At 45.5% G+C, this 11,389-nt stretch overlaps 1 protein-coding gene across 2 annotated transcripts in view; it reads right to left on the bottom strand.

Moving 5' to 3' along the window:
* Positions 1 to 470: 470 nt before the first annotated feature.
* Positions 471 to 11,389, bottom strand: part of SEPTIN4 (septin 4) — a 123,045-nt gene continuing 112,126 nt past the window's right edge. For both annotated transcript variants that reach the window (XM_073667606.1, XM_073667605.1), the window contains exon 12: positions 471 to 2,220. In XM_073667606.1, coding sequence (XP_073523707.1) covers positions 2,161 to 2,220 — 60 coding nt within the window. In that variant the 3' untranslated portion in view covers positions 471 to 2,160. The remainder of the gene's footprint in view (positions 2,221 to 11,389) is intronic.

Below are 11,389 nucleotides of genomic sequence, written 5' to 3'. Positions count from 1 at the left end.
TTTCATACTTTGCTGGGGTCATCATACTGTGTTTGTGGATGATAATGAAAGGAAGACTGTGTGGGAGAATTCACTGTGGGATTATCATACTGTATTTGTCAGTGGGCATTTTGGGATGCATCATACTCTATAGGGACCATGACAGGGGTATGGTAGTAGATGAAAACACTAAGGGGCTTCAGTAGGACACAATACCTGTCTTAGTTTTGCAATACACATCCCTTTCCCCATCTATAAAAGATGGATAGCATTGCCTTCTCTTGACTGCATGCATGCGCCATGACTATACCTACTCTGTGACCCCTAATTGGGAGGGGGGCCAAATTAGGACTTTCACTATGTTCACCATAGGTTCTACAACTGAAAATTGTGAACATTTCTACAATAGCTATTGACCTTCTTTATGTTATAACTGGTATGACAAAAAGAAACACCAGACTGTAAGAAGGTGAACAATGTTTAATATGCTCTAACCAGTAAATAGTGGGGTAGGTTTGGTTGCTTCCTTTATTGATACAGCTTTAATTACAAGCAAATATTAATTCTGAGGCTTTGGTGGAAAAATACATGCAATAATCAGCAGGCTACCAGGTATATCAGAAAGGCAGCCATTTTTAAGATCCATGTAAAATAAGAAGGTGGTTTTCACAAAGCTGGTGGTCGTAGTGTTGTCCTTTCACGAGCCTGAGAATTTCTATTGAGCGAGACCTGGATAATCAATGTTAGGTGAAGCAAAAAGTTTCAAGTCTGTTTATACAAATCTAATAAATTACTTGTACTAACTGTTGGTGAGAAATCAACCTCTCTGGTAAATCCATGTTGTGCATGTCAACCCTTGAATCCTAAAGAAGTATGAAGGATCTGATCCCCTGGAGAGCCAATTATTAGCCCAGCATCCTATTGGTCACCAATATGTTTATTTCAGCCTTCAGGAATGTAACCTAACCCCAAACCAGTGCTTCCTAGAATTAATAAATGGGCTAATTATAAGATTACAATATTTTCTATGCCAAAAGTTAAACAGACAACCTCTTATAATGTCGGGCTAAAACAAATGTTAAACAAAATACTACTATATTTCAAAGTAAAATAGTAAATTATACGTTTTTGGGTCACTGTCAGGACAGTCGAATTACGAGGCATTATTCCGTGTTTCCTGATTATGTGAAACCTCATATATGGGTGGAATAAGGATGTTGTATAGGTAGATTATAAATGTAAGCAATACAAAACATCGTTAATAGCTCTACATGGGCTAAAAGGCCACTAAATGTAAAAATAAGCTGGATTGTATAAAAGGCTATACAGAACACTCACATATATACCAGTATATGAAAACGATTTATAACGGAAAGTATTTCGGATCCTGGGACTGGTCTTTCCCTGCACACATTAGACTTTCTGGTATAACAACCACTGAAGAGTATTGCAGCCATGATATTCCCATACAGACAGCAATGGCTTACAATGTAGAATGTGTGTGCATGCGATCGACTTCATAGCAACTGTTAATGTGATGTGATATAGATCTATATAAAGTCTTGTAATCCACATTGGGATTTTCTATGCTGTCACCGGATGAGACTAGAATTTAAGGGAAGCTTCACCTTGGAGCCACAGTTATCACTACATTATATTAGGAATTGCAGAGGATAGATCTCAAATTGTAACAATTTTTTTTGAGAAACTAAACAATCTTCTGGAATAAAGGAGATTGCATCCCAGTGGGAGTCCCACAAAAAGAGTTGTATATGGCCAGTCAAACATCTACAGTACTTGCCATCGGTTCCAGGGTCACAACAATGGCTGAACCTTACGTCACAGACCCGCAGAAGTAATTACTTTCTCTTATACACTGCATGGTGCAAGAATTGTCTAAGACTAAACTACTTTTGCTATTTCCCATAGATGTATTGGGAGATTAACCGCATGCATGCAATCTACCAGCATCTTCAAAGTGGGCATCATACCAATCTTACTGTTTTACCAAGGAGCCTACAGTAACAGATGTGCTTTTTTTCTTAGCTTATCTATTTTCTAGCCTATCTTCCTCTTTGTGGACACCAGAACTTTTGTAATATTGGATTTGGTCTTTAGGCGGAAGAAAAGTAAATGGAGAATTTGAGGTATTATGATGAGTGGAGGTGGCACTGCAAAGATTTATTGAGAGTCTTTCATCTGCTTCTGCATCTTCTGCAGGACCTCTTGCATCCTCCGCAACTGTAAAAGAGAGCAAAAATAATGTGTTCAGTAATGTCCAATCTTAAGGATCCAAAGATTATAAGTGAATGCTACAGATGAGCAAATTTACATTGATTCTCCAATTTTACAAAAATTAATATTCTACAGAATAGGATCTTTTTGTAATTCACTGTGAGTGTTTTCAGCAAAATGGAGGCCAGCTACATATATCATTTTACTGATCATATGAGGGCTAAGCAAACAGTTTAAAAAAAAATAATACCTCACCTCTAGTGACACCCATGCAGCCCACCTTCTTTTCCTTTTCCTTAGTTGCACACATTCTCTTTGGTCTCTTCACTCCAGGCCAGGCCTTCCGGCATGACTTGGCCTCTGACATCCTTGCGAGCCATTGCGGTGCATATTGTGACTAGAGATGAGCGGTGTTCGACTCGAACTGTTCGCCAATCTCAAATTCGAGCTGTTTTCGAACTCGAACGATTTGCAAAAAATTCGGCTGTTCGAGGTTATGTTCGATAACTGTTCGTGCTCCAAAAGCGTAACTGGATTTTTTCACAGTAATACTGTCAATCAATTTTAATAGACAGTTTCAGTGTAGAGTGGGTGGGGGGAGGGGCAGGGGATGGATCTCTGCAGAAATAATGCCGATCTCCATTTTTTTTTTCTTTCCTGCATTTACAGTGGGGCGGTGCAGTCTGTCAGCCTATCAGCAGCGCACACACGCAGCGAAGTGCTTTTTTTTCACACAAGCAAGGGCATGTGTCATTGGCATCATTGGCTGTGTATGTCACATGTCCTTGCCCTATAAGACCCAGCCATTTTCCCCATCACCACCATTTTCTCACTGCTGCAGCTGAGTGTTAGATGGCACCGCTGCTGCTGTGGGGGCTATACAGTATAACTGTGTGAATTGCGAGCAAATTTCCAGTTACATAGAGAGATAGGTTTAGGGAGTAGGGACTAGTTCTAATTGCAGCCCTTTTGAGGGCTAGGTTACAGCAGTTTATAGCACTTTTTGCCAGACAGGTCTGTGCCAGTGCTGTGCAAGTGTTTTTCACAGCATTTGGCGAAATGTAGCTCAGCCAATCCTTTTGGGCCTGTAGCGGTGTCTAGTAGTCAGGGGGATAGCCCATCTGAAGCAAGCTACACCACCTGTGTATCTAATAAGAATTTTTTACTGCATCTAACCCAGTAAATCCTTTTGGGCATAGTAGCAGTGTCTCGTAGTCAGCGGAGTAGCCCACCTGTGAAGGAAGCTACACCGCCTGTCTATCTAATTCTAATTTTTTACTGCATCTAACCCAGGAAATCTTTTTGGGCCTAGTAGCAGTGTCTGGTAGTCAGCGGAGTAGCCCATCTGTGAAGGAAGCTACATGCCTGTGTATCTAATTCTAATTTTTTACTGCATCTAACCCAGGAAATCTTTTTGGGCCTAGTAGCAGTGTCTGATAGTCAGCGGAGTAGCCCACCTGTGAAGGAAGCTACACCGCCTGTCTATCTAATTCTAATTTTTTACTGCATCTAACCCAGCAAATTTTTTTGGGCCTAGTAGCAGTGTCTGGTAGTCAGCGGAGTAGCCCACCTGTGAAGGAAGCTACACCGCCTGTGTATCTAATTCTAATTTTTTACTGCATCTAACCCAGGAAATCCTTTTGGGCCTAGTAGCAGTGTCTGGTAGTCAGTGGAGTAGCCCATCTGAAGCAAGCTATACCACCTGTGTATCTAATAACAATAATTTTTTACTGCATCTAACCCAGTAAATCCTTTTGGGCATAGTAGCAGTGTCTCGTAGTCAGCGGAGTAGCCCACCTGTGAAGGAAGCTACACCGCCTGTGTATCTAATTCTAATTTTTTACTGCATCTAACCCAGGAAATCCTTTTGGGCATAGTAGCAGTGTCTCGTAGTCAGCGGAGTAGCCCACCTGTGAAGGAAGCTACACCGCCTGTGTATCTAATTCTAATTTTTTATTGCATCTAACCCAGGAAATCCTTTTGGGCCTAGTAGCAGTGTCTCGTAGTCATTGGAGTAGCCCAGCTGTGTATCTAATAAAATTGTTTTACTGCATCTAACCCAGCCAATCCTTTTGGGCTAGTACCACAGTTTGGCCACTCAGCTCTGCTCGGTTTCCATCCATCGTTTTTTGTGCAAACAACTACAGAGTTGCCAATTAGTTAACCATCAAAATGAGTGGCAAAAGGCCTGCTGCTGGTGGAAAGGGGAATAGGCATGTTGGAAAGGGAAAAAAAAGTTGTGTCCGTGGGGTAGGTGGTAAAGCAACAGTGACATCTGCAGAAGAAAGACCATCTTCCAGCCAAACTAAGATGTCTACTTCTTTTTGTGGACAATGTGATATGATCCCTTTTTTATGGACACGCCCATCGCTACAAATTCCAGTTGAGGCACAAAAACAGCAGGTGCTTCAACAGATATTAAGTGTTCCTTCAAGTGGGCTCTCCTTCACCTCAACTTCAACATCACAAATACTCCAGTCCTCAGAGGTGTCACCCCAATCGCACTTGCTTCCTCACAGCTCCCAAGTCTCCAGCTGCCCGTCTGAGTATGGGGTAACACAGATGGCAGAGTCTGCAAGCTGTTTACTCATACTATAGCCTGGGAATCAGAGGTCTGCTCCAGAGCTTCTGTGAATCCAGACGAGGAAATGATCTGCACTGATGCCCAGAATGTTTATGAGTCAGATCCAGGCCCAGATGAAGAAGGTTCTGAGCATAATGTAGACCCTCGTTCCCAAACTGTAACTCCTGTTGGTGGAGACAATGAGGAAGACGTAGATGAGACTCAGATAGCTGATTGGAGCGACAACTTGACTTTTCGGTCAGGGCAGGAAAAGGTTGGCTCTGAGGATGACGGGTGTGAGAACACACAGGGTGATGATGACGAGGTTGGAGATCCCACTTACTATCAACCCACAGTCAGCCAGTCGATGAGGTCAGCAGAGGAGGTGGAGGAGGATGCTAATGACGACGAGGTTAGGTTGCGCCTTCCTGGACAGAGACGGTGTACTGGAAGCACGTCAACAACTGCATCCTCAACCACAACTCTGCCTCTGACCACAAGTCGTGGTGGCTCTTCAGGTTGCATGGGCTCTAAGCCTTGCATAGCCTGGGCATTTTTTGAGATCGCAAAGGATGACCCAACTCATGTTATCTGTAACATTTGTCACCAAAAGCTAAGTAGAGGCCAAAAAATCCATAGCTTGAGTACTTCATGCATGAACCGTCACATGGATATGAAGCATAAGTTGCAGTGGGAAGCTCACTGTACTACAATACGGCCTACCGGGCAAGGCCAACCACCATCTGCCCCATCTTGTGCATCTGCGGCCTCTTCATCCTCTGTGACTGGGGGGACATAAGTCACACATGTTTTTGGACGCAGACCTGCCACCTCTTTACCCGCAACAGTCAGTGTGATTGGCAGGTCGTCAGTTCATTTGGAAGTGGAAACACCTGCTGGTGTTGAGCGCTCTCCGACATCAAGAGCACCACCTTTGGATCAAGGCAACATAACATGTCCACCTGCATCTTCCTCACAGACCGGCAGTTTGCCGGGGACACCCTACTCAACCCCATCTAGGCACAACAGCCAGCCCTCGGTCCCTCAGATGTGGACAAGTAAAAGACCATTTCCTCCTAGTCATGACAAAGCTAAGAGGTTGAATTTCACCATCTGCAAGCTGTTGGCTACAGAAATGCTGCCTTTCCGCTTGGTGGACACAGAGGATTTTCGAGACCTTATGTCCGTCGCAGTGGCCCAGTACCAGATGCCCAGTCGCCACTACTTCTCAAAAAAAGCTGTGCCTGCGCTACACCAGCATGTCGCACACAACATCACCGCTTCCTTGAGAAACTCTGTGTGTGACAAGGTGCATTTCACCACAGACACTTGGACGAGTAGGCATGGACAGGGGCGTTACATGTTGCTGACTGGGCACTGGGTAACTATGGTGGCAGCAGGACAAGGGGCTGCTGTCCAAGTCTTGCCGTCCCCACGAGTGGTGCGTCAATCCTCTTTATCTAGAAGTTCCTCCACTGCTTCTGCCTCCTCAACCTCCTCTCGGTCCTCCACCTGCACCCAAAGCCTGTCTGGTAATGCCACCCGCGTTCTAACTGCGCAGAAGGAATCCTGCACACCTCCTTACTGTGCTGGCAGCAGGGCTCAACGGCATCAGGCGGTGTTTACTTTGAAATGTCTGGGAAATGTGAGTCACACAGCTGAGGAGTTGTGGTCAGCTCTGGAGACCGAGTTTCATGAATGGTTGTCTCCACTGAACCTGCAGCCAGGGAAGGTCATGTGCGACAATGCTGCAAACCTGCGTGCGGCCCTTCGCCGGGGCAATGTCACCCACGTGCCTTGTATGGCTCACGTGTTGAACCTGGTTGTCCAGCAATTTTTAGCCCACTATCCCGGACTAGATGGCCTTCTGCAGAGGGCACGGTCACTGTGTGCTCACTTCCGCCGTTTGCATCCCGCAGCTCAATGACTTACTTCTCTACAGAAGTCGTTGGGCCTGCCAGTTCACCGGCTGAAATGCGATGTGCTGACACGATGGAATTCAACTCTGCACATGTTGCAGTACTGTGGCAGCACCGACGATGTTATGTTCTGCTACCAGAGCTAAGGAAAGAGAGGAGATCTGTCCCTACGATAGAACTCAGCTTGATCCCTACGATGTAACAGGGGACCTGATCCTGCGATCAGACCTGCTAAAGTCCTCAGCTAGTCTGTATGGAGACCTATAGATGTGGGGAAGGAATCCCTACAAGTACTAGGGACTGGGAGCAAAATGGACACCTCCTAACAGAAATAGTAGCAGACAGACGAACAAATAATATATATAGAACACAGAGGTCCGAAGACCAAGCAAACTAACAGAGTTAGATACTGAGCACCGGCTAGCTAAAGAGTAGTAATACAATGAAGTCCAGCAAAGCCAGAAGGGCGGAGCAGGACTAAATAGGCCAACAAGGTCATGTGACCAGCAATAGAAAAAACCTAAGAGCAAGGTTCTAACAGTACCCACCCTTCTAAGAGGATCCTCCGGATCCCCTAGGACCAGGCTTATCAGGAAATCTCCTGTGAAACGCTCTGATAAGTCTGGACGCGGAAACATCATCCGACCTCACCCATGAGTTATCCTCGGGTCCGAAACCTTTCCAGGCCACGAGATACTGCAAACTACCTCTATACCGTCTAGAATTAAGGATGCGAGAAATTTCATATTCCCCGTCCTCCACCACCGGAGGAACAGAGGCAGAGGCGTCACAATCCGACACAACAGCTTTTTTCAACAGAGAGACATGAAACACCGGATTAATTCTCCAGGAGGTAGGAACCTCCAACCTAACAGCAGATTGGTTGACAACCTGAAGCACCTTAAAGGGCCCTACAAACTTGGGACCCAATTTCTTAGAAGGAATCCTCAATCGCAGATTCCTAGAGGACAACCAAACCATGTCACCAACAGCGAACAAAACCTCCTGTCGTTTCCTATCAAAGTAGTCTTTAGATTTTCTGTTAGCCTCCTGAAGATTACCACGCACATCCGTCCAAACTCTCTCCAAATCGCCGGAAAAATTTTCCTCCTCAGGCACGGCAGATACCAACTTGGAGAACGACCCAAAGGACGGATGTCTCCCAGAACAACAAAAAAAAGGCGAACAACCAGCAGAAGAAGATGTATGATTGTTCAAAGCAAATTCAGCAAGTGGCAGAAACTCAGACCACCCCTCTTGATTGTCTGCCACAAAACAACGCAAGAACTGCTCAACATCCTGGTTTTTCCTTTCTGTCTGGCCATTAGATTCAGGATGATATCCGGATGAGAACGACAAATGAACTCCCAACCTGTCACAAAAGGCGCGCCAAAAATGAGCCACGAACTGAGGTCCCCTATCAGAAACAATGTCAGTAGGAACGCCATGAAGTCTGACAATTTCCTTGACAAAGGCCTTAGCGAGAGTCTTAGCGCAGGGCAGTTTGACGAAGGGAACCAAGTGACACATCTTGCTAAAACGGTCCACGACCACCCAGATGACAGTAAAACCCTCAGAGGGGGGAAGGTCAGTTATAAAGTCCATAGCCAAATGTGTCCAAGGAGCACTGGGAACCTCCAGAGGGCAAAGCAACCCCGCAGCAGGAGTATGTGAGGACTTAGATCTAGCACATATAGTACATTGACGCACCCACTTAATGACTTCCTTCTGCCATCCACAGAAACCACAGCAATGGGGGATGACAAAGGTTCGGGTTTTAAATTGAGTTTTTCCAAGAATCCCCCATCAATTACATTCAGAGTAGACCCACAATCGACAAACACCCGAAATTCCATTAATTTTTCCTGAGCAATAGTGGAAGCAGCTAAAAATACACCCTTGGAATTTAAACAGGCAATACGGGCATGACTGACCATTTTTTTTTCTTTCTTCATACGAAGCACACAGCTTTTAATGAAATGACCAGAATTTCCGCAATAGAAACACAAACCTTCAGAAAATCTGCGGTCTTTCTCTTGAGAGCGAGGTGCCATCGCTCCAATCTCCATCGGCTCTCCACTGTTAGTACACACATTCCTATGACCAGAAACTGACATAGCAGAGGATTTGCTCTCATTAACCCTTGCACGCAGTCTCCTATCCACCCGTATAGCTAATTGCATAGCCTGTTGCAAATCTTCAGGTGTGGGATAAGCAATTAGCAGGTCTTTAACCCTTTCACTAAGCCCTGCCAGAAACAGACTCTTCAGAGCAGAATCGTTCCACCCTATTTGAGTAGACCACCGACGGAAATGAGTACAATATTTTTCCACATTACCTGATCCCTGTCTCAAACGTCTCAACTCAGTCTCAGCAGATGAGACACGGTCAGGATCATCATATAATAGCCCCAAAGCAGAAAAAAAACTATCCACTGATCTAAGGCATGTATCACTAGGTAGCAAAGAAAAGGCCCACTCCTGAGGTTCTTTGCGCAAAAGTGACATTATGAACCCTACGCGCTGGGATTCATCCCCAGAGGACATGGGTCTCAAATGAAAATACAATAAGCAAGCATTTTTAAATGAAAAAAATTCTTGGTGTTCACCAAAAAATAAATCAGGCAAACGTACCTTAGGCTCCAAGAAATGTGCTCCAGAACAGTTACTCACGTGCTGATGGAGCTCGGCCACCTCCAGAGAGAGTCCCTGCAGGCGTTTAGCCAAATCCTGAACCGACACCATGATGGAATAGAAAAATCTTTCATTAAAGAATTTGCGGGCTGGACTTACTGTTATGTTCTGCTACCAGAGCTAAGGAAAGAGAGGAGATCTGTCCCTACGATAGAACTCAGCTTGATCCCTACGATGTAACAGGGGACCTGATCCTGCGATCAGACCTGCTAAAGTCCTCAGCTAGTCTGTATGGAGACCTATAGATGTGGGGAAGGAATCCCTACAAGTACTAGGGACTGGGAGCAAAATGGACACCTCCTAACAGAAATAGTAGCAGACAGACGAACAAATAATATATATAGAACACAGAGGTCCGAAGACCAAGCAAACTAACAGAGTTAGATACTGAGCACCGGCTAGCTAAAGAGTAGTAATACAATGAAGTCCAGCAAAGCCAGAAGGGCGGAGCAGGACTAAATAGGCCAACAAGGTCATGTGACCAGCAATAGAAAAAACCTAAGAGCAAGGTTCTAACAGACGAGCCCTCGTGCAATACGTTATGACATATAGCCTGGGCCAACGAGATCCAGAGGTGGGGCAAATCACGCTGCAGTAGTGGTCTCAGATCAGGGACCTGTGCACCCTTCTGCACAGTTTTGAAATGGCGACGAAGATGTTTAGTGCTGACGATGCCATTATTAGCATGACTATTCTGGTCATTTACATGCTGGAGCACACTTTAAACAGACAGTCGGCAGCACCAAGGCGGCAGGCATGGGAGGGTGGGGGAGAGGGATTAACGAGGGCGCATGGTAGCAGCCAAACTGTTGAGGAAGGTGCAGGAGCCGAGGAAGAAGTGGAGTACAAACTGGCGATGGGCATGGAAGACTCATCAGATGAGGGAAACCTTGATCACATTTCTGTTGTGCGAGGTTGGGGGGAGAGGGCAGAGGAAGGAAGCATGATTCTTACCTAGCCACCAACACAACAAGGACTTGGTCCTCCTGGATGCGCAAGACACATGAGTGCCTTCTTGCTGCACTACCTGCAACATGACCCTCGGATTGTCAGAATTCGAAGTAATCCCGACTACTGGGTTGCCACACTCTTAGATCCCCGGTACAAAAGTAAATTTGCCAAAATAATTCCTGCCATAGAAAGGGATTCACGCATGCAGGAGTATCAGCAGAGGCTGTTACAGAATCTTACATCTGCTTTTCCACAGAACACCAGTGGTGCACGTAGTGAATCTCACAGTTCTAACTTGCCAACCGTGGGACTGTCGAGTCTTCATCACTCAAACCGTAACAGTAACACCGTATCTGCTGGTAACAGCAATTTTGTGGAATCGTTTCACCAATTTTTTAGACCATCCTTTGCAAGGCCACAGGAGACAAGAAGTCTGACACATAGTCAATGCCTAGAGAGGATGGTACAGGAGTATCTCCAAGTGAACATCAAAGCCATGACTGTGTCACTGGACCCTTGCTCATTTTGGGCTTCCAATGTGGAAAAATGGCCTGAGCTCGCCACTCACGCCTTGGAGATCTTGTCGTGCCCCGCAGCCAGCGTTCTCTCTGAACGTGTGTTCAGCGCTGCTGGTGGTGTGCTGACAGATAAGCGCACGCGGCTGTCCACTGAGAATGTAGACAGACTCACGTTCATAAAGATGAACAAATCATGGATCTGCAAGGACTTTTCTACCCCTGTGTCATCCTGGGGAGACTAAAAGCTTGAGGATTTTGGAAAATCACCTCACCAACCACTTTAAACAACTCTGGGGCAATTGATGCCACTTAAGTGGTGTCTGTGCCACAATTTTTGGAAAAAATGGAGACTCTTTTTGGAGTCCCCTTGCTGTGTTTTACATGATGTTGGCATCGTCAATTCCAGGTGGGTCGGGTCACCCCCCCCCCCTTTTAACCGTAAGAAACTACATACACTATGGCTTGGGGTAACACAGATAGTTGAGTCTGCAGAGCTGTTTACTCATACTATAGCCTGGGAATCAGAGGTCT

Source organism: Phyllobates terribilis, unplaced genomic scaffold, assembly GCF_046119375.1.
Source record: "Phyllobates terribilis strain yellow unplaced genomic scaffold, ASM4611937v1 Scaffold_2__4_contigs__length_985480577, whole genome shotgun sequence".
Classification (NCBI taxonomy): domain Eukaryota; kingdom Metazoa; phylum Chordata; class Amphibia; order Anura; family Dendrobatidae; genus Phyllobates; species Phyllobates terribilis.
The sequence above is the reverse complement of the archived record's forward strand: the minus strand, read 5'-3'. Positions and strand labels throughout refer to the sequence as shown.